We start from the raw sequence: 27069 nt of genomic DNA on the forward strand, positions 1-27069 counted from the left end.
TTTAATTTGTTCTTTCATTTCCCTGACAGGAAGCCATGTGCAAGAAAGAGATGCTCGATGTCAAGTATGTGTCTGATACGAAAATGGCAGATTCCAAACGGGCTTTTGAACTACAGAAGGCGGACTTCAGCCGGGAAGTCAACACCAAGGTAAGACGGGGAGGGGGAGCTGGTATATTCTGCTGAGAAGTGGCAAGATGAGAGTGAGTGAAGTGCAAAGTGCCCTATGGAGTAGTAAACTGTTCTGTGCACGGAACAGGAAGATACAGGAGACAGTTGGTTCTCTCACATATTGGAGATGGCAGTGTGCTTGCTTTAGCTCAAATAACTCAGAGGCCCCATTTACACTCGACGATATCATACGTGTAAAAAGCATTTATATAAGAATGTAGAGTGATATATCAGCACTGGCATTCCAAGGTAAAGAGGCTTCTTCATGGTGAAATGCTCCTCTGTGAAATTTAATATGCAAATTGTCTCTTCAGAGAGAAAGAGGACTTGAATAGTGATGAGCAAGTATACTCGTTGTTCGGGTGTCCTCCGAGTATTTTGGCGTGCTCGGAGACTTAGATTTCGTTGTCTCAGCTGCATGTATTGCGACTAGTAGACAGGCTGAATACATGTGGGAATTCCATAAAAAGGAGACATTCCACACATGTATTCAAGCTGTCTAGCAGTCGCAAATCATGTAGCTGAGACGACGAAATCTAAATCTCCGAGCATGCCAAAATACTCGGAGACCACCCGAACATGCTCGGGAAAACCCGAGCAACGAGTATACTTGATCATCACTAGACTTGAAGTCTTTAGCGCCACCTGTAGGAAGTAGCAAAACATTACCCCTTAGACCTCGGTCCGGAACCTCTCCCCTAGTTAAATCAGTTCTCATACTTTGCACTGACGAGGGCCAATAGCCCGAAACACCGTGTCTGCAAATTGAGATTCTGATTTGTCTTTTATCCCAAGTCCTATTACAAGCATCATTAAAGGGTTGATTGTGACTTGTAGGATCGCTACTTCCAACAGGTGGCGCTATACAATTCAAGTCCTCTTCCTCTCTGAAGAAGCAATTTGCATATTATATAAGAATGATGTGTAAAAACAGTCCTCTCGAGAAAAAAGACACTTAAAATTGTCTTATGGGGGGGCGCGTGGCTATGCCGAGAGGACGTGCTTAGGCAGAGCTCATACGATCCTGACTCAAATCCTGCCTTTACATCACCTGAAAGACCCACCTTGATAGTACTGTGGACCCCCTGGGATCCAGGGAACCTCTGGCTTCCGAGGAGGTTGAGGAGTGCGGCTCCGTTCAGGGTAGATCCCGAAGACCCAGACGGAAAGCAGGGCCTGCAAGGAGGCGGCGGGCGGCCATTTTCTACTGCATGCTCTGTAACTGAGACGCAGCCTGGAAGACTTCACCTCAGGTTCGGCGGGTTGGACGGAGCGCAGGACTCCTAAAGGTACACAGGAGGGTGCGCACAGTGTGAGCTCTGAGAAATGAGCCCCGTGCTCCCTCATTGAAGTTATACGCTGCCCGCTGGCACCCGCCATCTTGATTACATTCACCGCTCTCATCACCTCTCAGTTGCTTGGGACTGGAGCTGCGGTCTCCGCAGCAGTTTGCTAACAGCACACTTCATCGGATCGCATGCCGGGGTCTCGATCTCACTGCCCTGAAGCTAAGGTCACATTGGGTATTATACCCTGCTGATAAAACGACATAACAGACAGTGCTGATATCTCTGTACTTTCACTTTCAGTTCTCCAATTCCCTGAGGCTGGAAGGATGGATAACGCAGTGACTTGCTGACAGAGCAGCATATTATCATAATATAGCTGGAAAAGAGTTTCACAACTGACCAAATAAGTTTGGTTGTTCTGTCTCACTATAGTAAATTCAGGCAAATTAAGTTACTGCACTATAAGAGAGCTGCTATAAATTAGGGGCAAAGGAAAGGGACAATTTACTTCACCAACTTGCTATACCACATAAATCTTAACCATGAGCCTGCTGAAGAGTTCAGGGGCGATTGAAAAATTAAAAGAATCTGTAAGGCCCGACCCCTATGATAATTAAAGATCCCGCAGAAATACTCCATCAAATGTTAAAGCTGTGGACCAGTGTAAAAATCGCAATTTTGACGGCGGAGAGGAAGGGGAGCAAGAAGACTTTACTCTCAGGCAGGCGTCTGAACAATTAATGCAAGCCATATCTCTAACTAGAACATCCCTGACTGGGAAAATAGAGAAGGTACATTCGGAAGTGGGGCATCTTCGGCAGGATATGCAAGCCATGAGAGGGCGCATTACGGAAGTTGAAACGAGAGTCTCCAGCCTGGAAGATACCCTTATGCCCTTGGAAACTAAACTGACAAAAGTAGCTCGCTCAATGAATGCCTGGAGGCAGAAGGCGGATGACCTGGAAAACGAGTTGCGTCGGAATAATATCCGAATCGTTGGATTACCAGAACACTCTGAAGGTCAACGGCTGGAGCAATTTTTGGAAAATTGGCTTAAAGACACTCTGGGAGAGGAGTTCTCTTCAACCTTTTCTCTAGCAAGGGCCCATAAAGTGTGTCTATAACCCACCCCTGGCCAATATATCAGTTAAAAAGGCGGTAAGCTTTGCCTTAAATTATCCAGATGCATTAGTTATGTGCATGGGAGATTTTAACCTTGTCATGGGTAACTGTCTTGATAGACTTAGACTAGATGACGGCGTATCTGGGACGGCCTACTATTCATCTATCATTGCTCATTGAGGGCAGTGGTTGGTTGGATTTGTGGAGGATCCGTCATCCTGACGTGAGAGAATATACTGGTCAATCATCCATTAGACGCACTCTATCTCGTATACATTATATATTTGGTTCCAGCAATGTGGTTGGGGGATATGGAACATGGGAACAGGGTCATCTCAGATCATAGCCCGATCATACTTACACTTAGATTTGGCCAAAGGAGTCGTAATCTATTTTGGAAGTTGAACCCATTTTGGCTGAAATTAATAGGCCCCAATGACAGAACTCTACACCAATTAGACTGCTTCATTTCGTCCCACCCTGAACCCCAGAATATTAACTTGTTTTGGGACGCCCTTAAAGCGTATCTGAGGGGATGTTTGTCTTCCACAATTTCCTATATTAAATGGGTGACATCTAGGGAAGATGATGAGATGGAGAAGCGATTGTGGGATTTGGAAGCAAATTATATGGCTAATCAAACAAATGGAAAAAAAGATTTAGGGATCAGTACTGCACTATGTTGGAGGGAGTAAATGAGTTTGGGGCGTAGGATCATTTTAATCGGGTTAATAATACGTCCGGAGACAGATAATGGCAATTTACTCCGGATAGACCTTGCTAAACTTAAATTTGCTAACAACGGGAGAATATTCATTTTTAAGTCGTCTACTATCTTTTGAAATATTTATTCCCAGGTGCTTAAAGTTAATTACAACAGGCAATGGGGATAGCATTTCAAGGTGATCCATTAGACCAAGGGAGAGCGGCATCAAGGTGGATTTATCCCAATTTATGTATAATCCCAAATTACTAAATTTGTTTATAGTAGCAATCACATGGGGTAGTGTTTCTTCTGCTTTAGCCATAAATATCACCATATCATCAGCCTATAAGCCAATGTTATCTAAACGGCCCACTATGTCTATACCTTTAATGACTGGAGTGGATCTTATACGGATCGCCAACCCTTCGATTGCAAGCGCGAAAAGGGCCGGGGAAAAGGGGCACCCCTGGCGTGTTCCTCTTGCCAAAGAGAACGATTCGGATACAGAGTTATTTATTATTCGGGCTTGTGGTTTCATGTACATTGCGTAGTCTCACTTCCTAAATTTGGAACCAAATTCATATTTTTCTAAACATGCAGATAAAAATGACCACTCAAGAGAATCGAAGGCCTTAGCCACATCCAGCAAAGCCAAGGCCCATTCATTATCTGGCACTAGGGAACTGTACTGGACCACTGATTGAACTCTCCTAATATTAATAGATGTATTTTTCCCGGGCATGAAACCGGTCTGGTCTGGATGTATTATTTCTAGTATCACCGATTTTAATCTAGTGGATTTTAGTGAAGATGTTATAGTCCACATTTACCAACGATATGGGGCGATGTGATCCACATTCAAGAGGATCCTTCCCCTCCTTCCTAAGCACTATTATATTTGCCTCATAAAAGGAATCCGGTAAAGAACCTTCCTCCCAGGTCCTCTGAAACACCCTCAGGAGGAGTGGTGCCAAAACATCCCGATATTTCCTGTACATTTCTATGGGAAATCCATCCGGCTCAGGCGCCTTCCCAGAGGCCATATCTGCTATGGCTTCATTTATTTCCTCTATCGTGAAGTCTGCATCCAGAAAGGCTTGTTGAGCGGGACTCAGTGTGGAAAACTTTACGTCTGATAAAGACTCAAGGCAGTCTGAAGTGCTAAAACCCCCTCTGGAACTATATAACGTTTTATAATAGTCATGGAAACCAGGGCTGTGGAGTCGGTAAGCCAACCTGCGACTCCGACTCCTCAATTTCCCTTACACCGACTCCACGACTCCGACTCCCACATATATTGCTTATATTTAAGTGAAAACTTTATTGTAGTACAATGTGAACATCAGGCATTTAATCGTTTTTATGATGCAATAATCAAGATATTTAGATAGAACATATCTATTTATTGGAATACAACTTTAGAGCACAAAAAACTAATAAAATGTAAATGTCATACACTATGCAGTTTGGACACACCACCTCATTCAAAGAGTTTTCTTTATTTTCATGACTGTGAAAATTGTAGATTCACTCTGAAGGCATCAAAACTATGAATTAACACATGTGGAATTATATAATTAACAACAAAGTGTGAAACAACTGAAAATATGTCTTATATTCTAGGTTCTTCAAAGTAGTCACCTTTTGCTTTGATTACTGCTTTGCACACTCTTGGCATTCTCTTGATGAGCTTCAAGAGGTAGTAACTGGAAATTGTCTTCCAACAGTCTTGAAGGAGTTCCCAGAGATGCTTGGCACTTCTTGGCCCTTTTGCCTTCACTCTGCGGTCCAGCTCACCCCAAACCATCTCGATTGGGTTCAGGTCTGGTGACTGTGTAGGCCAGGTCATCTGGCGTAGCACCCCATCACTCTCCTTCTTGGTCAAATAGCCCTTAAACAGCCTGGAGGCGTGTTTGGGGTCATTGTCCTGTTGAAAAATAAATGATGGTCCAACTAGACGCAAACCGGATGGAATAGCATGCCGCTGCAAGATGCTGTGGTAGCCATGCTGGTTCTGTATGCCTTCAATTTTGAATAAATCCCCAACAGTGTCACCAGCAAAACACCCCCACGCCATCACACCACCACCTCCATGCTTCACGGTGGGAACCAGGCATGTAGAGTCCATTCCTTTTCTGCGTTGCTCAAAGACACGGTGTTTGGAACCAAAGATCTCAAATTTGGACTCCTCAGACCAAAGCTCAGATTTCCACTGGTCTAATGTCCATTACTTGTGTTCTTTAGCCCAAACAAGTCTCTTCTGCTTGTTGCCTGTCCTTAGCAGTGGTTTCCTAGCAGCTATTTTACCATGAAGGCCTGCTGCACAAAGTCTCCTCTTAACAGTTGTTGTAGAGATGTGTCTGCTGCTAGAGATGTATGGCATTGACCTGGTCTCTAATCTGAGCTGCTGTTAACCTGCGATTTCTGAGGCTGGTGACTCGGATGAACTTATCCTCCGCAGCAGAGGTGACTCTTGGTCTTCCTTTCCTGGGGCGGTCCTCATGTGAGCCAGTTTCTTTGTAGCGCTTGGTGGTTTTTGCCACTGCACTTGGGGACACTTTCAAAGCTTTCCCAAATTTTCGGACTGACTGACCTTCATTTCTTAAAGTAATGATGGCCACTCGTTTTTCTTTACTTAGCTGTTTTTTTTCTTGCCATAATACAAATTCTAACAGTCTATTCAGTAGGACTATCAGCTGTGTATCCACCAGACTTCTGCACAACACAACTGATGGTCCCAACCCCATTTATAAGGCAAGAAATCCCACTTATTAAACCTGACAGGGCACACCTGTGAAGTGAAGACCATTTCCGGTGACTTCCTCTTGAAGCTCATCAAGTGAATGCCAAGAGTGTGCAAAGCAGAAATCAAAGCAAAAGGTGGCTACTTTGAAGAACCTAGAATGTAAGACACACAGTATTTTCAGTTGTTTCACACTTTTTTGCTAATTATAAAATTCCACATGTGTTAATTCATAGTTTTGATGCCTTCAGAGTGAATCTACAATTTTCATAGTCATGAAAATAAAGAACACTCTTTGAATGAGGTGTGCCCAAACTTTTGGTCTGTACTGTGTGTGTGTATGTACAGTCATATGTTAAAGTTTGGGCACCCCTATTAATGTTAACCTTTTTTCTTTATAACAATTTTGTGTTTTGCAACAGCTATTTCAGTTTCATATATTTAATAACTGATGGACTCAGTTATATTTCTGGATTCAAATGAGGTTTATTGTACTAACAGAAAATGTGCAATCTGCATTTAAACAAAATTTGACCGGTGCAAAAGTATGGGCACCCTTATTTTCTTGATTTGAACACTCCTAACTACTTTTTACTGACTTCCTGAAGCACTAAATTGGTTTTGTAACCTCATTGAGCTTTGAACTTCATAGCCAGGTATATCAAATCATGAGAAAAGGTATTTAACCCCTTCACCCCCAAGGGTGGTTTGCACGTTCATGACCGGGCCAATTTTTACAATTCTGACCACTGTACCTTTATGAGGTCATAACTCTGGAACGCTTCTATGGATCCCGGTGATTCTGACATTGTTTTCTCGTGACATATTGTACTTCATGTTAGTGGTAAAATTTCATTCAAATAACTTGCGTTTATTTGTGAAAAAAACAGAAATTTGGCAAAAATTTTGAAAATTTCGCAATTTTCCAACTTTGAATTTTTATGCCCTTAAATCACAGAGATACGGCACACAAAAAACTTGATAACTAACATTTCCCACATGCTTACTTTACATCAGCACAATTTTGGAACCAAAATTTTTTTTTGTTAGGAAGTTATAAGGGTTAAAAGTTGACCAGCGATTTCTCATTTTTACAACACCATTTTATTTTTAGGACCACATCACATTTGAAGCCACTTTGAGGGGTCTATATGATAGAAAATACCCAAAAGTGACACCATTCTAAAAACTGCACCCCTTAAGGTGCTCAAAACCACATTCAAGAAGTTTATTAACCCTTTAGGTGCGTCACAGGAATTTTTTTGAATATTTAAAAAAAAAAAATGAACATCTAACTTTTTTTCACAAAAAAAATACTTCAGGTTCAATTTTTTTTATTTTACCAAGGGTAACAGGAGAAATTGGACTGCAAAAGTTATTGTGCAATTTGTCCTGAGTACGCTGATACTTGATTTGTGGGGGGGAACGACTGTTTCGGCGCATGGCAGAGCTCAGAATGGAAGGAGCGCCGTTTGACTTTTTCAATGCAAAATTGGCTGGAATTCAGATCGGACGCCATGTCACGTTTGGAGAGCCCCTAATGTACCTAAACAGTGGAAACACCCACAAATGACCCCATTTTGGAAACGAGAACCCCTAAGGAACTTATCTAGATGTGTGGTGAGCACTTTGAACCCCCAAGGGCTTCACAGAAGTTTATAATGCCCGGGCATGAAAATAAAATCGTATTTTTTCTACAAACATGATCAATTAGTCCCCAATTTTTTCATTTTCCCAAGGGTAACAGGAGAAATTGGACCGCAAAAGTTGTTGTCCAATTTGTCCTGAGTACGCTGACACCCCATATGTGGGAGAAAACTACTGTATGGACACACGTCGGGGCTCGGAAGGGAAGCAGTGCCATTTTGGAATGCAGACTTTGATGGAATGGTCTGCGGGTGTCATGTGCGTTTGGAGAGCCCCTGATGTACCTAAACTATTGAAACTCCCAACAAGTGACCCCATTTTGGACACTAGACCCCCCCCCCACGGAACTTATATAGATGTGTGGTGAGCACTTTGAACCCCCAAGTGCTTCACAGAAGTTTATAACGCTCGGACGTGAAAATAAAAAAATCATTTTTTTCCACAAAAATGATGTTTTTGCCCCCAATTTTTTATTTTCCTAAGGGTAACAGGAGAAATTGGACCCCAAAAATTGTTTTGCAATTTGTCCTTCCTGAGTAGGCTGATACCCTACATGTGGGGGTAAAACACTGTTTGGGCGCATGGCAGAGCTTGGAAGAGAAGGAGCACCATATGACTTTTTCAACTCAGAATTGGCTGGAATTGAGATCAGACGCAATGTTGCATTTGGAGAGCCCCTGATGTGCCCAAACAGTGGAAACCCCCAATTCTAACTCCAATCCGAACCCTAATCTCAGCCCTAACCCTAGCCCTAATGGAAAAATGGAAATAAATACATTTTTTTAATTTTATTATTTTTCCCTAACTAAGGGGGTGATAACGGGGGGTTTGATTTACTATTTATGGCGGTTTTTATTTTTGGCAGCTGTCGCACGCTAAAAGACGCTTTTTATTGTAAAAATAGTTTTTGCGTCACCACATATTGAGAGCTATAATTTTTCTGTATTTTGACCCACCGAGTCATGTGAGGTCTTATTTTTTGCGGGACGAGTTGACGTTTTTATTGGTACCATTTTCGGGCACGTGACATTTTTTGATCGCTTTTTATTCTGATTTTTGGGACGCAGAATGAACAAAAACCAGCGTTTCATGAATTTCTTTTGGGGGAGTGCGTTTACACCGTTCCGCGTGCGGTAAAATTGATAAAGCGGTTTTATTCTTCGGGTCAGTACGGTTACAGCGATACCTCATTTAGGTCTTTTTTTATGTTTTGTCGGTTTTATGCAATGAAAACTATTTTATATAAAAAATAAATATTTTTGCATCGCTTTATTCTGCGAGCTATAACTTTTTTTATTTTTTCGCTGATGATGCTGTGTGGCAGCTCGTTTTTTGCGGGACAAGATGACGTTTTCAGCGGTACCATGGATATTTATATGCGTCTTTTTGATCGCGCGTTATTACACTTTTTGTTTGGCGGTATGATAATAAATCATTATTTTTTGCTTCGTTTTTTATTTTTTTAAGGGGTTCGCTAAAGGGGTTAACTAATGGGACAGTTTTATAGGGCGGGTCGTTACGGACGCGGCGATGCCTAATATGTGTACTTTTATTGTTTCGGGTTTTTTTATTTTCAAAAAATGAATTTATTGGGGAATATTATTTTTTTTTTTTTTTTTTATTTTTTTTTTTTTTTTTTTTTTTTTACTTTATTACATAGTCCCAGGTGGGACATCACTGTCCTGTGACATCGCTGATCTGTCACATCACAGATCACTGTGACAGATCAGCAATCTGTCACAGGCAGTGCACAAGGCTTCCTCATGCCTGCGCTTTGCAGGCACTGAGGGAGGGGGGGCAGAACCTCTTACTGCACATCTCAGCTGCTGCAGAACCTCATACTGCACACCCCTACATTTGAAAATAAAGCCTGCACCTTAAGAAGATGTGGTGATGAATGCAGTCTATTTATTCTAACTATCAATTGATGTTGATGTGTTACTGAAGACGAGCAATGCCTGTCCTGGGCGTCCTTTTGGGCAGCTATGAGGTGTACCTGACTGGTGCTAAAAAAAAAAAGAGTGTTAGTCTGTGTGCTACCCGGCTTTCATTCTTTTTGGCACAGATAAGATATGGATGGATAGATGGATGGAGCAGATTTCTAATCTGCTTTTGCTATTGAAAACATTATCTATGAGCTCAAAAACCTTTCTGGTGATGCAGTTTTTTAAAAAGCTGATCTGCTTTTGCAGCTGAAAAACGTATCCTCAAAAAACGCAGGAAAAACGCTGTGTGTGAATGTAGCCTTAGAACAGCCGTTTATATGACATTTCATAACTTCCCAAATTCCTATGAAAAAATATTCAGCACTGAACTACTGTACCCAATTTATTATATATTTTAGGAGTCGGTCCATTTTATACCGACTCCACCAAAATGAGCTCCGACTCCACGACTCCGACTCCGACTCCACAGCCCTGATGGAAACTCTAGAGTATATCAACCATTGAGGTTACTATTGAGTTATCTAGTTTTCTAATTTGAAGTATGGTATTGGATGTGTTGTGTTGGCGCACTATAAATGCCAATAACTTGCTGGACTGGTTTCCTAGTTCAAAATATGACTGACAAGTAAAAAAAAAAATTACGTTTAGATTTGGTATCCATATATTGAGTATATATTCTATGGGAGTTAAACCAATAATCTTTTCTCAGGCCTAAATTCATTAATCTCATCCTTTATATGGGGGAAGACTAGACCTAAACTCAAATTGTCTACATTACATAGGTCTAAACAGTTGGGCGGGCGGCATTGCCGGATTTCTTTTTATATTGCTTGGCAAGTCAGAGCCCTGAGTAGATGGATGCCTAATAATTGTTTGCCTAACTCGGAGAGCCATCTGGCTTAAGGTACTGTCACACTAAGCGATATCGCTAGCAATATCGCTATAACTTGTGACGTTATTGCGATATTGCTGTGTCTGATACTTACCTACGACCCGCTCCCCCGCTGGTTATCGCTGATCGCGCGAGAACGTTCAGGACCGCTTCTCGTCAGCTTCCTGCGGCGAGACGAGCGTGGAGCCGGGCGGGAGGACACAGGATCGCCTAGTGTGACAGGTAAGTAGCGACCCCCGTCCCCAGCGATGTCGCTGGTGAGATCTGCCTGTGGCAGCTCACTAGCACCCACTTAGCGATGTACCAGCGATCCTGACCGCGTCATATCGCTGGTACATCGTGAAGTGTGACAGTACCTTTATGCTGCAGGGACTGATTGCTTGTTGGGGTTTTTAGAAGTAGACCTAATTTCTCTGGATTATTACCCTTACTCCTGTTGGCAAGGTCAGTCTGGAGACAACTTAAACGAGTGGTTTTCTTTGACGTTATAGCTGAAATGCCATTATGGAATACCGCATATACTCGAGTATAAGCTGACCCCCCCCCCCCTATATTTTGCCACAAAAAACTGGGAAAACTTATTGACTCGGGTATAAGGCTAGGGTGGAAAATGCAGCAGCTACTGGTAAATTTCAAAAATAAAAATAGATACCAATAAAAGTAAAATCAATTGAGACATCAGTAGGTTAAATGTTTTTGAATATCCATATTGAATCAGGAGCCCCATATAATGCTCCATACAGTTCATGATGGGCCCCATAAGATGCTTCATACAAAATACACCCCATATAATGTTGCACAAAGGTTAATAATGGCCCCATAAGATGCTCCATAGAATATTATGCTCCATATGCTGCTCCATAAAGGGTTATGGCCCCATAAGATGCCCCATAGAATAATATGCCCCATATGCTGCTTCATAGATTATGCAAACCGCTAACATAAGAAAAAATTCAAACTTACATATGAAAGGTAGACTCACCAAACCCTGACTGATGCACTAGCAGGATGCAGCAGGCCTCCATTGATAAAGGCTTAGGGCAGCACAGGTGCAACCCACTGATGAAGATAGCCAGTAACCAAAAGAAAAAAAGGAGCTGGCTGCCTAGTGGGAAAAATGCACACAGATAAGGCTTGCATAGGACCTCAGTCACACAGTGCGGTGCAAAGTGTCTGAACAGCCTATTGATCACACCCATATTATTAGCAGGTGGGCCGTTCTGCACTATACTGTATGCATGCATCACACAGAAAAAACAAGCCAACATAAAGAGGCCCAGCTGCATCCAGCAAAAATATATTCTATTCTATCTTTTTGGAGCGAGATGACCTCGTTGTTAACTTCCCTCATAGGTACTCCTGTTCCTTTCACTCCATTGGTATGTCTGTTTGGTGTTCTGGAAGAAGAGATATGGGGACACCACGTTTAGAATTTTCCTGCGGGAGACACTTTTTTTTTTTTTTTTTTTGCCAGGAAGATACTGGCTTTACGCTGGATGGGTAATCAACATCCTTCTCTTAGAGCTTGGATTGAACTAGTAAATTAATTTATACCTTACAAGAGGACACTGTACCAGAATAGGGGTTGCTTGGGGACGTTTTAATAAAATTTGGTATGTTTGGAATACATCTCACCATACTATAACAACGCGTAGCTAGTGGTCTGTTATTAGCATAATAGCTGTAATGAAGAATATATTGACTTATACTTTATAGGTTTATAATGTCGTCAGTGCTATGAGGTTGTTTTGGCAGCAGGGTAGGAGTAATAGTTTTTTTTGTATTATGTTAGATATGTTGGTTGTAATGTATCATTCTAGGTTATGCATAACCAAACATTTTGTATAGATGAATAACAGGTTCTTGCAACTACTCCTAGATTATCCATAGGCCTTGCAAGAGAATGAGGACCTGTGAAATTGAGATCTGTACAAATAACTCAATATGCAAACTTGTTGGTTTTCTCCCTTTACAGATATTATGATGATCGTGTATACATTGCATTGGTTATTTACAAAGTGTACATCTGTTTGTTAAACAAATTTAAAAAAAAAAAAATTCTCATTGGCATGAAGTTGCACAGGGCAGGAGATTTGGATTCTGTAGTCATTCAGCAACACCAAGGAAAAGTGATTTTCATGCCGCAGGCCCCTCCACTAGGCGTTCACAGTATTACATTTACCGAGAATAGTCCTTCAAAAGCTTAACCGCCTAAAGAGTATCTGTGGTTTTTATTTCATAAATCAATAGTCAGACTTAAAAATAAGCAACTCTGTTATGTGTCTTGTCGGCTAAATATGCTTCTATGTCCTCCTGGATTGATCTCTCACTTTAATGGGTGAAATCTGTATTCAGTGAAGAGATTTTCCCATTGCCGAGATGGGAGATAGCAGTTGGTGCTTTTTAAAATTCTATGATGAGGGGGGGAGCTAGAGGCAGCCACAGACAAGTTCTCCTGAAACAGTTATATTTTCCATAGAACTTTTATGAGCACAAAGTGCCATCTCTTAATGGGAAAATCTATACTTCCTGAAGACAGATTTTGTCCATGAATTGAGAATTTTTGACAACGAACAATCAGTCCTGAAGGAGAAAGGAACAGATTTCTCTGAGCTACTTACAAAGCTTCTGGTTATCAAGTGTGCTGTTAACATAAAAATTAATATGACGAGCACTCTTTATAAACATGCATAAACAAAGACACTGCTCAAAAAATAAAGGGAACACTAAAATACCACATCCTAGATATCGGTGAATGAAATATTCTAGATGCAAATCTTTATTCATTATATAGTGGAATGCATTCAGAACAATAAAATATAAATATGATCAATGTAAATCGACATTAATATTCCATGGAGGTCTGGATTTGGAATGATACTCAAAAGCAAAGTGGAAAATCAAATTACAGGCTGATCCAACTTCAGTGAAAATTCCTCCAGTCAAGGAAATGATGCTCAAGAGTGTGAGTGGCCTCCACGTGCCTGTATGACCTCCCTACAATGCCTGGGCATGCTCCTTATGAGGCTGCAGATGTTCTCCTGAAGCTTCTCCTCCCAGATCTGGTTTAAAGCATCAGTAAACTCCTAGACAGTCTGTGGTGCAACTTGGCCTTAGTAGATGGAATGAGACATGATGTCCCTTATGTGCTCGATTGGATCCAGGTCTGGGGAACGGGCAGGAGAGTCCATAGCATCAATGCCTTCATCATGCAGGAACTGCTGACATACTTCAGCCATGGGGTCTAGCATTGTCATGCATCTGAAGGTGCCCAGTGCACCTGCATATGGTCTCACAATGGGTCTGAGGATCTTATCCTGGTACTTAATGGCAGTCACGGTACCTCTGGCTAGCACATGGACGACTGTGCCGCCCTCCAAAGAAATGCCTCCTCACGCCATTACTGACCCACTGCCAAACTGGTCATGCTGGAGGATTTTGCAGGCAGCAGAACATTCTCCACGGCTTCTCCAGACTCTGCCACATGTGCTTAGTGTGAACCTGCTCTCATCTGTGAAGAGCACAGAGAGTCCATGTCGAATCTGCCAGTCTTGGTATTCTCTGCAAATTGCAATCGCCCTGCACGGTGTTGGGCTGTAAGTTGAACACCTACTTGTGGACGACGGGCCCTCATACCACTCTTGTGGAGTCTGTTTCTCAGTTTGAGCAGACCTATGGATGTTACTGGCCTTCTGGAGGTCATTTTGCAGGGCTCTGGTACTGTTCCTCCTTGCACAAAGGAGACTGTAGTGGTGTTGCCCTCCTACAGCTCCCTCAAATGGCTACTGGTGTACTTGCCTGTGTCCTGGTATCTGCTCCATGCTCTAGACACTGTTAACACACAGCTACCCTTCTTGCCACAGCTCGCATTGATGTGCCATCCTGACAACTTCTGTGGGTTGTACAGTAGACACCACCTCATGCTACTGTACAGTACATCTAGTGGTGAGAGCAATGACAAAAAAAGCAAAAGTGACCAAAACAGCCAAAAAGGATGAGAACAGAGAAATGGTCTGTTGTCACTCCCTGCAGAACCACTCCTTTTATAGGGGTTGTTTTTCTAATTGCAAAACAGCAGGAGAAATTGATTCACACTCTGTGTTGCTTCATAACTGGACAGGTTGACTTCACAGAAGTGTGAGTGACTTGGAGTCAAATTTTGTTTGTGTTCCCCTTATTTTCTCCTTTGCCTCATTGGGGGACACAGGACCATGGGTGGTATGCTGCTGCCACTAGGAGGACACTAAGCAAATACACAAAGTTAACCACCTCCTCCGCAGTATACACCCTCTGCTGGCTCTATCCTGAACCAGTTCTTGCTTAGCGTCTTTAGGAGGCACTAGGGTCTGATTTCAGACCCCGATTTTTATTTTATAGATTTTATCTTTTCTCAAGGTCACGATCTCCCAAAAACATCAACAAGCGGGAACGCAGAGTGTCTCCTCTCCGTACCCCCTCCTGCAACCTCCATGTCTGCCTGGGCTCTCATTCGGGGCGACTGATTCCTTTAATGGGTCTGCTCTCCCCCCACTGACAACGGATGGGAACATGAGGTGTCGCCCTCACGTATCCCCTTCCGGAGCCAGGTCTGCAGCCAGACACACCAAATCCGCGGTCGCCACCGCTAACTTTACTCCGGCAGAGGTTTCCCTGCGACAAATTTGGCCCCACTAGACTACCACTGTTTGATTGCGGCTGGTGCCAGGAACCTAAGGAGCACTCTCCACCTCCCTATCAAAGGGATGGTGGATTGAGGAGGATGGATGGCGTGCAGTGCTCCCGACTCTGCTACATACCGGGAGTGACGTGAGTACCAGCCACTGGTTGGCAGGGGAAGGGAGGGCTCCTTCCTCCCTTCCCTGGGGTCCTGTTCATGTTTGTGCTCCCGGGGTGATAGTGCCCGGTCCACGCCTTCACCGCTAGCCGCGACCATTGGTGCGGCCTCTAATTTAAGCCCCGGCTTCTGGCCTTGGTAGGACCATTCCTGCCCACCCAGGACGTTGCATTATGCAGCCACAGCCCCCTTCTGACTTTTGCTCTGCCTACGGTCTCTGGCGCGTCTTGTTACTCACGAGAATCGCCAAACTTATTCTCGTGGGTCTTCTTCCTGAAGGAAGAGTGGGTGATGCCATTTTCAGCGATTAAGATGCCGGGCACTGCAGCAGGACGCACTTCCCTGGGGGCACGGACACAGGACCTGGATAAGCTAGCACACTCTGCTTAACCCCTTCCACTAACAAACGCATATTTTAACCCCTTCGCTGCAGGCTCACTGCTTAACCCTTATGCTGCAGGCACATCCCTGCAGCCTCTCAACAGCCATCTGCAGCTTCCCTCTGAGATTTGCAAAATGTCTCAATCAAAGGCTAATAAGAGAATGAATAAGACGTACACGGTGGTCTATGCCTCATGTACCTCATGCAATGTTTCCCTAACTCAGAAGCATCCTAAACCTCTCTGTACAGACTGTGAAGCCTCATGCTCTCAGGAGCCCCCCACTTCTGTTGAACACAGCGGTGCCAGCCCCCCTGAGTGGGCTTCTTCCTTGGCGCAGTCCATGGCTTCTCTCGCAAAGGCCATAGAATCCTTAAGTTATTTCTCCTCAAGCCAGGGCATCTCCTTACCCCCCTGTATAGGGTCCCTCAGCAGCACAAGAGCTTTCCTCAGACAGGGGCCGGATGGCGAGAGAGGGTACACACTCTTCTAGGAAACAAACCCGTGACATGTCCCCACAGAACTCCGATGCCTCTGCATCCGCTAGCTCTGTCTCGTTCCCCTTCAGCAGGGATTTGCAGTGAGCACGATTCAGATTACGAGTCAGATGTGACCACAGACCCGGACTCCCCTGAGTTCCAGGAGTCTATAGATTCTCTCGAGGCGGTTAATCAAGCCCTGAAAATAGACGAAGAACCTGGTACTAATCCGGATCACCCCATGTCTTTTAAAAGAACAAAACGTCCTCAGAGTTTTTGCTAACCACCCTGAGTTTACAGACATTAAGAGGCATAGAAGTCGCCCAGATAAGTGTTTCACGGGCTAAAAGCCGCTAGAAGCACGGTACCCTTTTGCACCTGCTCTAAGACAGGAGTGGACTGAGTCCCTTGCAGTGGATCCACCCATATCAAGACTCTCTTCAAAAACGCTTCTGTCTCTGGCTGACGGATTCTCCATTAAAAACCCCACTGATCGTCAGATTGACAACCTGGCCAGGTCGGTCTTTGAGGCTGCCGGAGCAACATTATTCCCTTGCCACCACTTAGGTAGCTAGAGCTATGGTAGCCTGGGCAGAGGCCATAGTGAAGACCAGTAGGGACAATAGCCTGCCGTCCGAGGTGATTAGTCTCTCCTACCAGATCGCCCGGGCAGGGGATTATGTAGTTTGTACCTCCCTAGATGCGGCTAACTGTGCCGCACTTGCAACCGCCAACGCCGTTACCATCAGGAGAGCATTGTGGCTCCGGGATTGGCGGGCAGACTCAACTTCAAAGAAATCTTTGCCTTCCTTGCCGTACCAGCACGGGCGTTTGTTCGGAGAAAGTTGATCAGATTATCTCAGATGCTACTGGTGGAAAAAGCAAATTCCTCCCTCAGTGTAGGCCTAGTCGTCCCTTTTGGAACCAATCCCAGGCTCACTTCCGACCTTTACGCAGTACCACAGGCTGGTCATCCACAGCTGCTTCCGCTAGTTCGTCTTGCCCGCCCACACAAGGATGGGTTCGCGCCCTTCCTTCAAACCTTCAAACTCCTGGAGAAACAGATCTCCCCGATCCAGACCCAAGTGCCCCTTCCCGCAAGTTCTCTTCTCAATGGCTTCTTGCCGTGTCTGGAAGAAACAGAGAGGGTAGGTGGCCATCTGATATTGTTTCACCATGTCTGTTTAATGGTCGTTCACGACCAATGGGTCAGAGATCTTGTGTCTTCTGGATACAAAATCGCATTCACGTCCCCTCCTCCATCGCGCTTCTTCCAGTCTCATCTTCCAAGGTCCAAGGCGCACGCAGCTCCCTTTTACCAGGCCATATACTCCCTCCACAACAGTGCAGTCATCTTTCCGGTTCCTCCCACGGAAAGGTTCAAGGGTTGTTTTTTTTTTCCTCGAACCTATTCGTGGTCCCAAAGAAGGACGGATCCATGCGCCCCATCCTAGACCTAAAATTGTTAAACAAATTCGTCAGAATACACCACTTCAGAATGGAATCCCTCCGTTCCGTCATCACTTATCTGGAGAAAGGGGAATACCTTGCGTCCATGGACATCAAAGACGCATATCTCCACATGCCAATCTTCGAAAGTCATCAAAGATTTCTACGCTTTGCTGTTGGAGATGAACACTTTCAATTCACTGCTCTGCCCTTCGGGCTCGCCACCGCTCCCAGAGTGTTCACAAAGGTCATGGCAGTTGTCATGTCCATTCTACACTCGTGGGGCGTGGTGATTCTACCCTACCTGGACAATCTTCTCATCAATGGTCTGTCCTGTCGGGCTTGTGCAGAGTGTCAGTGTTGCCATCGACACGCTCTCGCTTAGGTTGGCTAGTGAACCTGGAAAAGTCCTCTCCAGTTCCATCCCAGCAAATTGCCTTTTCTGGGGATGATCTTGGACACTTACTGAGGGTTGTTAATTCTCCCTCCTGAAAAGATTTCCTCTCTAACCCGGGGAGCCAAACTGCTATTTCTTGCCCGCTCTCACTCTGAGGTTCGCCATGCAGGTCCTGGGGAAAATGGTGGCATCCATCGAGGCAGTGCCATTTGCCCGATTTCACTTTCGTCCCCTGCAACAAGCATTGATTTCAGCCTGGGACAGGAATCCTGCCTCCTTGGGTCGCTGCTTTCGCCTGACACCCAGGATCAGGCAGTCTCTCAAGTGGTGGACTGCGATGTCGTCTTTGGATCAGGGAAGGTCCTTTCTTCCAGTGCACCGGCTAGTAGTGACCACCGACGCCAGCCTCCTCGGGTGGGGTGCGATCTTCGTCACCACATGGCTCAGGGACATTGGTCTCCTCAGGAAGCCAACCTTCCGCTCAATATCCTCGAGATCCCAGCGATAAGGCTAGCTCTTCATCAATTCCATCACCTTTTGGACGGACGACTTGTCCGGATCCAATCAGACAACGCCACGGCTGTGGCGTACATCAATTGACAGGGAGGTACGCAAAGCAGAAGAGCGATGATCGAAGTGACGCACGTTCTGCAATGGACCGAGACAAATCAATCGCTCATCTCCGCAGTCCATATTCCGGGAGTAGAGAATTGGGCGGTGGATTTCCTCAGCCGCCAGGGCATAGCCTCAGGAGAGTGGTCTCTTCACTCGAAAGTCTTTTGTCAGATTTGCCAGCGTTCGGGCACTCCAGATGTGGACCTCATGGCCTCCAAGCTGAACGCCAAGGTTCCGGCATTCGTAGCCCGGTCCCACGATCCGTTAACCATCAGCTAGGATGCTCTAGTACTTCCATGGAGCCAATTTTGCCTCCCTTACATCTTTCCAGCACTTCCGCTGATCCCAAGGGTCATCCGGAAAATCAAAGAGGAAAGCATTCCAGTGATCCTCGTCGCTCCAGACTGGCCACGCCAAGCTTGGTATGCGGAGCTAGTACATCTAGTTGCCAACGTTCCCTGGCGGTTACCAGATCGTCCTGATCTACTCTCCCAGGGACCCATTTGCCACCAGAACTCGAGCCACCTTTGGAACCTTGGGACCTTAACTTGGTCCTCAGTGCCTTACAAGAGGCCCCCTTTGAGCCAATGCAGGATGTTCCTCTTCCTCAAGGTTGCCTTTCTTGTGGCAATAACATCCATCAGACGGGTCTCGGAACTGCGGCTTTGTCATGCAAACCTCCATTTCTGATTTTCCACCAGGACAAGGTGGTGCTCAGGACGTCCCCGTCCTTCTTGCCTAAAGTCGTCTCTGCTTTTCATCTGAATGAAGACATAGTTCTGCCCTCGTTCTGTCCGGCTCCAGTCCATCGTACTGAAAAAGCTCTTCACACTTTGGACCTGGTGAGGGCTCTCAGAAGGTACATTTCCAGAACAGCGTCTTTCCGCAAATCGGATACACTTTTTGTGCTTCCAGAGGGACACAGAAAAGGTCTACCCTGCTTCTAAGGCCACAATAGCCAGATGCATTCGTTCAACGATCCAAGAAGCTTACAGTGTTAAAGGTCAGCCTATCCCCGCGGGGGTTAAGGCACACTCCACTCGGTCTGTGGGGGCTTCCTGGGCCATTCGGCACCAGGCTTCCGCACAGCAAGTGTGCAAGGCTGCGACTTGGTCCAGTCTTCACACGTTTGCTAAGCGTTACAACATTCACTCTCAAGCCTCCAGATGTGGCCCTCGGCAGACAATTTCTGCAATTGGCAGTTTTGCATCTGTAGGCTTCATTTAATCTTTTAAGAATTGGATGTGTGAGGTTTCACCTGTTATGTTTTCCTCACCCAGGGACTGCTTTGGGATGTCCCATAGTCCTGTGTCCCCAATGAGGTGAAGGAGAAACAGGGATTTTTGTGTGTACTCACCATAAAATCCTTTTCTCCGAGCCAATCATTGCACCCACCCTGTTAGCCCATTGGCTTATATTCATTGTTGGTTTTGACATCTTGCAATTCTGTTTGTGAGTTCCTACTGCTGTGGCACCGAACTGGTTCAGGATAGAGCCAGCAGAGGGTGTATACTGCGGAGGAGGAGGTTAACTTTTTTGTGTGTTTGCTTAGTGTCGTCCTAGTGGCAGCAGTATAACACCCATGGTCCTGTGTCCCCCAATGATTGGCTTGGAGAAAAGGATTTTACGGTGAGTACATACAAAAATCCCTGTTTTTTGAACAGTGTATATTGTATTGCTGTATTAGTATTCCACTGGTCTGCCATAATGTGTGATCATTGATTATCTCATAATAGCACAATATATTAGGTAGCAAGTAAACAGTCATTTTTGAATTTGTAAAAATGAGGCAAGAATAAAGACCTGTGCGACTTTAGCAAGTGTCACAGTATGTTGGAAAAAGGACTGGCTCCAAGCACCTGCAAAATAGGTCATGTGAGATACACTTTGTATGTGACGATTGGTACCTGAAACAAGTGTTGGGGTGCTTTCACATTGCGTTCTGTGTCCCTGTGGTGCCATATGTCCGAAATACCCTGCAAAATAGGGTCCGGACACATGCGCTGACGGGGCCATGGACTGTAATGGTGACAGCAAAGCGAAATTGCGCTCTGTCGTGCATCATTTTTGGGGCTGTAAGACTACAGGAAGCAGACATCCAGACGTAGTAGATTGCGTCTGAGTGTCGGGCTAATTGAGGCGTAAACTCCCCAAAATACTGACCCCATCGGTGCATGCACCGGACCTCGTTTTGCGGGGGATTTCAGACGTATGACCTGATGGGACACAATGCAATGTGAAAGCGCCCTTACAAAGAAGCAAACCCAGTGATCTAGTAACTGGGTCATGGTCACTTTCGTCTTGTTGAAGGCAGCTTATCTGCCTCAATCCCACATAAAAAGATGAAGATCCACACCTCTAGACCCCATAGTGTGCATCCAGTCCATGGTCCTTGCTGTAACCGTCATCCTCTTCTTATGTAGAAAGCAGAAGCTCAGCTGGCGTATGAACTGCAGGCAGCTAAAGAACAGCAGAAGATTCGACAGGAAGAAATTGAGATCGAGGTCGTGCAGAGGAAGAAACAGATTGATATTGAGGAGAAAGAAATTGTTCGTATGGACAAGGAGTTGATTGCCACAGTGAGGAGGCCCGCAGAAGCCGAAGCGTATAGGATGCAGCAGATTGCAGAAGGAGAGAAGTGAGTACACACTTGGCAGATACGGCTTAGCTTTCCGTGTATTCATAACATTGTCGGAATCTGACCCAGATTAATTTTGCAGGAACTAGTTAATGTAAGAGGGTTTCTGTAATTACCAACTTTTTTCTTGTACCATATAGGTTTACAAATGTAAAAGCTAAATCTGCTATAATCTTCCTCTGCAGGGCTTATGCTGCTTCTCTGCTGCTGCCTCAAGTTTTGTTGACATGGCGGCAGCGCTTATGTCACATCTACAGCACACGTGACCGCTGCAGCCATTTACTGGACTCAAATACAACCGAAAAAAGGAAATAATGATATTTCACAGTTCTTAGGATATATAGTTTAGTAAAGTTTTTATTTAATTTTTTTTGGTAATTCGGATTGTTATATTTAGTCCTGGCACACATTTTCCCTTTTTTCAGTTATATTTATTGTCCTTGTTCCCTGTAGGAACATCAGTATTAATTCCTAGAATTCAAATTTTCCTAGAACCCAAAAGGGGGAAACTTTTTTTTTTTGTAATAACAACCCCCTTCCATATGTGTCCTATTGCAGTATACAGCTGTTTTCAGTTGTTCGTTTAAAAGGGGTTTTCTAAGGTTAGAAGACTAATGGCTGCAGTTTTCTAAACATATCTCCATAGCTGTTGATGCAGATGAACTCCATTGAAGATAATGGGGCTAAGCGGCAATACTACACAACCTGTGGACGTATATGCTATTTGGGGGGGAATTTTTTTTTTTTTTTTTTTTTTTTTTTTAAATCCTGTAGAACACCTTTTTTAAGTATTTTAGGATAGGAATTGTAGCTCTTTATTACTAGTTGCAGGTTCAGATCGGATGTCTTTTGCTTATGTTTTTTCTTTTATTTCCATAGGGTAAAACAAGTGCTGATTGCTCAAGCAGAGGCCGAAAAGATCCGTAAAATTGGAGAAGCAGAAGCCTCTGTTATTGAAGCTATTGGAAAAGCAGAAGCCGAGAGGATGAAGCTGAAAGCCGGAGCCTACCAACATTATGGAGAGGCAGCTAAAATGGCCCTTGTTCTGGAATGTCTGCCAGAGGTAACTCGTCACTTACATTTTTCTTATGCCTCTGATTTTTGAGGATGATCTCTGAACCATTCATCAGAGGTTTGTGGAGATATTCATGAATCCCTGAAATAGAGGCCTTAGGGTTTTCTGGTTGTACAGGATCTGGAAGGTCATTGATGAAGGTTTGGGAGCTTTTCCCCCCACAATCTGTCTCCCTTTGCCGAAGTACTCCCTTTCTCTATTACTCTTGTTCTACCACTAGCTTCTGGAGCTTCAGCCATTTATTCCCACAGCGCTTTATATTCTGCCGTTTCTGACCTTGTCTCCTCTTTGTTACAGATTGCTGCCAAAGTGTCTGCGCCATTGGCCAAAGTGGATGAAATTGTCATTCTCAGTGGAGATAACAGTAAAATAACCGGTGAAATGAATCGCCTGTTGGCTGAAGTTCCCATTTCGGTTCAAGCTCTCACTGGTGTAGATCTGACGAAGGTGAGCATGTCGGGAGATGGATAAGATAGCCAATAGTCCTGTCTGTAAATATAGCTAGAATTTTCTACTTTTTACAGATAAGCAATTAATTCATAGGTTCTCTGGTCCAGCAGACACCTCAGTAGTTTGTGGCTGTTGGATGAAAGCCCTGAGAGCCACCTCCTGCCTGCTGGCATCCCGGGTGCCTCTTATTTACGGTAGTAGGCCCGGTATTTGTGCATAAAAATCAGATTGGTTGCGACTGGTAATGAGCCAACGTGCTCGGGCAAGATGTTATATGAACATGCTCGGGTGCTCAGTGTCTTTGGCGTGCTCGAATTATATGTTCCAGTCCCCGCGCTTGCATGTTTCCTAGCTGTTTGACAACTGTAACACTTGCAGGGATTCCAAATATGCAAAATATGGCAAAAAGAGGTCCGCTTACCCCTATATCTGTAGATAGGTTTCAATCCAATTCCTCGCACGGATCAGGCAGAGCAACCAGAAAGTGCAAAAAAAAGGAAAAAACCCAGCTTGGAATGAAAAGGTAAAAAATGTGCTTTATTACTAGTTACCGTATGTACTAGAGTATAAGCCGACCCACCCCCACCCCACCCCCCTGGGAAAACTTATTGACTCGAGTATGAGCCTAGGGCGAAAAATTCAGCAGCTACTGGTGAATTTAAAAATAGATACCAGTAAAATTAATTGAGACATCAGTAGGTTAAATGTTTTTGAATGTCCATATTGAATCAGGAGCCCCATATAATGCTCCATACAGTTCATGATAGCTCCATAAGATGCTCCATACAAAATAACACCCCATATAATGCTGCACAAAGGTTAATAATGGCCCCATAAGATGCTCCATACAAAATACACCCCATATAATGCTGCACAAAGGTGGTACCGCTCATTAAACTCACAAATATGCGCATATTCATGAGTTTAATGAGCGGTACCATGTGACCGCTGAAGGAAGGAAGGGGACCGCAGAGAAGCTGGGGGCTGCAGAGACTGTGTCAGGACGGGTAAGTATGACCTGACACCCCGCCCCCCCTCCCCCTTTGACCCCCTGGTGTATATGACTCGAATATAAGCCGAGAGGGGGACTTTCAGCCCAAAAAAATGGGCTGAAAATCTCGGCTTATAGTCGAGTATATACGGTACTAAAAAGGAAGATCTTGAAAAAGACTAGCGTCGAAACGCGTAGATCTGTCTCACTTGTCCTACATGGAGCTGTAACTGCTTGTGTGCCTATTTGGAAAATGATTTTCCTTTTTCGTAACCAGTAACAAAGCACATTTCTCGTTCGCCTTATTGGGGGACACAGAGACCTTGGGTGTATGCTGCTGCCACTAGGAGGCTGACACTATGCACAAAAAAAGATAGCTCCTCCTCCGCAGTGTACACCCCACCGACCGGCAGAGAATTCCTCAGTTTAGCTTAGTGTCAGTAGGAGGTGGACACGGGTCTTTTATTAGACCCATATCTACCTCGTCGTGCGTCGTTCCTTTTCAGGTTCTACGGAGGGATACAGAGTGAAAAGTCACATCTGTACTCCCACATGGAGTCTGCAAGTACGGCGTGTACTGCCACCCCGTATCCTTGCAGTTCTCCGCCGCAGGACCAGCCAGACGGACGCCGACACCAAGACGTGCCAGCGACTCCAGGGGTCCTTGTCGCCAGTCTCCCTCCCACTCGCCTACCAGAGCCTGTCGGTTGGATGAGACGCAAGACTTCTTCAGACAGGTAACGGATCGTGGATGGGTGAGTATTAGGCCCCGGCTTCATATTTATTTACCTGGCTGCCCATTCCCGACGGTCACCTCTTCAATGGTCACAGGGGTAGGCGCTGCGGTCGCTCGCAGTCGCCACAAGGCTATAGGCAGCTCAATGTTGCTGGGCATCCCCCCCCTTCCCTCCCCCCTTTCTGGGTACAGGGAGTACAGGGTTTTTTCCCATTGGGAGCGACTTGCGACTGCGGCGTCCCACTTTTTCGGACCTCCGCGCCGACCCCCTGCTGACAGGCGGCCGCCGCAACTAATTTAGGCCCCGGCTTCAGTTCGGGCCTACCGCTGCGTCGCGGCCACGCCCCCCGCCCGTTTCTTCTAAGCGGGCTTCTCTCCCGCTCTTCCCAGGCCCTCCCACCGCCTGTCCTTCACCTGCCCAGCCTGTTATTGGCTAGAGGGCGGTGAATCGTTAACCCTGCGTGGTGCTCCGCCCTCCCTCCTCTCCTAAGGCGCGCTTTTTCTCAGGACGGCGCCATTTTCCCAGCCTGTTAGCCGGGCACCAGCTCCTCACTGGACAGCATCTTCTCCAGCTGGTTTTTTTTCAGGAAGTCTGTCGGCCGGATTTCGCTCTGACCTGCATCCACTGACAGGTCGCAGAGCATCGCTTCTGGGGACACCGGACCGTGAGTAGCTCTGCACTGCAGACTGACCCTTCTCCGCCCTCTGTCCCCCAACCTTCCGGCATTACCTCAGCTTTTCACTATGTCTAAGTCTGATCGTACCCGCTCTACCGCCCCCCCTGCACTTTAGTCAAGTACTTTGCATGTTCTTCGTGCAATCGCAAACTTCCCTCAGGCCAGTCCACTCCCCTCTGCCTGGATTGTAGCAATCCAATTCAGCCTGACGCCGTCCAGGAGCCATCTGCGGCCCCAGGTGAGAGTGAGCCCCCCATGCCTGGCTGGGCCTCCTCGCTATCTCAATCAGTGGCAGACCTCACCAGGGTGTCTCAGTCCCTGGTGGCCGTTCTTGATAAGTTGCCCCTGGACTCTTCAGCAGGGCCAAGCAGGTCCCAAATTGTTCCATCTGAATCAGCCAGCGGTAGTCGCAAAAGACCCAGGCAAGATTCCCAGCCGGAATCCTCTCCTAGTCCCATCTCACCGCATAGCCCTTCTCACCAGTCTCCCTCTCGGCCTCCTCTCCCGAGTCAGGGGAAGCGCTTTCGGACAGGTCATCTGAGGGGATTTTAGAGCTGGATTCAGACCAGGATGCAAGCATGAAGGTCACAGTGCAGGACCTCATTGCTGCGATCCATCATACCTTCGATATTGCTGACTCCCCTGCGAAATCCTCAGATCAGGAGGTTTCGTTCAGACGGGCAGAAACTCCCTCCAGGGTTTTTCCTTTCCATTCCCAGTTTGGGAAAATTTTTACCAAGGAAAGAGAGGATCCGACCAGACGCTTTCAAAGAGGAAAACGTCTTGGCATACTCTACCCATTTGCTAAGGAGCTCACGGACAACTGGTCGGCCTCTCCCTCGGTCGATCCGCCCGTGTCCAGGCTATCCAATAACACGGTTCTCCCGCTTTCAGGCGTGGCGTCCCTAAAGGATTCTAATGACAGGATTATAGAATCCCTGGCGAAGTCTGCCTTTGAAGCGGCTTCAGCGGCGGTGTGTCCAATCTTTGCTTCATCCTGGACAGCAAAGACCATAGCCACGTGGGCAGACGACCTTCGGTAGCGCATCTTAGATAAGGCGCAACCGGAGCATTTGGCCAATCTCGCCAATCAGATCTCCCATGCTGGGGACTATCTTCTCTCCGCTTCCTTGGATGCTGCATCCTGTGCAGTTCAGGCGTCAAGCAACGTTATTGCAATTCGACGTACACTTTGGCTAAAGGCATGGCAAGCGGACTTGTCTTCTAAAAAGTCCCTCACTAACCTGCCTTTTCAGGGGGTGCGCCTCTTTGGGTCCCAATTGGACCAGATTATTAAGGACGCCACCGGAGGCACGAGTTCACTCCTCCCTCAGTCCAAGCCTCGCAGACCCCCACTAAGGCGTCAGTTTCGACCCTTTCGGACTTTCCGCCGTTTCAATACGGCGGACAACTCCTCCAGCCAACAGAGACCGCAGGCTCGCCAGGAGAGAAGGAAAGTTTCCTTCAGACCCACTCCTTCCTGGCGACCCCACTCCTCCCAGGGCAGACTGTCCAGATCTAGATCTGGACGGTCTACTTCAGCATGACTATCATCGGGCACGCGAAGGGCCTTTCCAATTGGGAGGTCGACTTCTTTCCTTCAGGGATGTTTGGCTGGCCGCCGTGGAGGACGCCTGGGTCAGGTAGGTCGTATCCTCAGGATACAAGATAGAGTTCGTCTCTCTCCCACGGGATCGTTTCTTCGAATCCCGGCCTCCAAAGGATCCAGCCTTGATCCCGGGGTTCTCTACAGCTATCGCCGCTCTCCTCAGTTCCGGGGTGATTGTGCCCGTTCCCGAATCGGAGCGCTTCACGGGGTTCTACTCGAACCTG

General features: G+C 45.8%; 1 protein-coding gene across 3 annotated transcripts in view; it reads left to right on the top strand.

The window, feature by feature from the left end:
* The window catches only part of FLOT2 (flotillin 2), a 107078-nt gene that overhangs the window by 70962 nt on the left and 9047 nt on the right, over positions 1-27069 (top strand). For all 3 annotated transcript variants that reach the window (XM_073565488.1, XM_073565490.1, XM_073565489.1), the window contains 4 exons: positions 30-149; positions 21093-21307; positions 22187-22370; positions 22680-22829. In XM_073565488.1, coding sequence (XP_073421589.1) covers positions 30-149; positions 21093-21307; positions 22187-22370; positions 22680-22829 — 669 coding nt within the window. The remainder of the gene's footprint in view (positions 1-29; positions 150-21092; positions 21308-22186; positions 22371-22679; positions 22830-27069) is intronic.

The sequence above is a fragment of the Dendrobates tinctorius genome, unplaced genomic scaffold (genome assembly GCF_039654945.1).
Source record: "Dendrobates tinctorius isolate UK_male_01 unplaced genomic scaffold, ASM3965494v1 ptg000016l, whole genome shotgun sequence".
Classification (NCBI taxonomy): domain Eukaryota; kingdom Metazoa; phylum Chordata; class Amphibia; order Anura; family Dendrobatidae; genus Dendrobates; species Dendrobates tinctorius.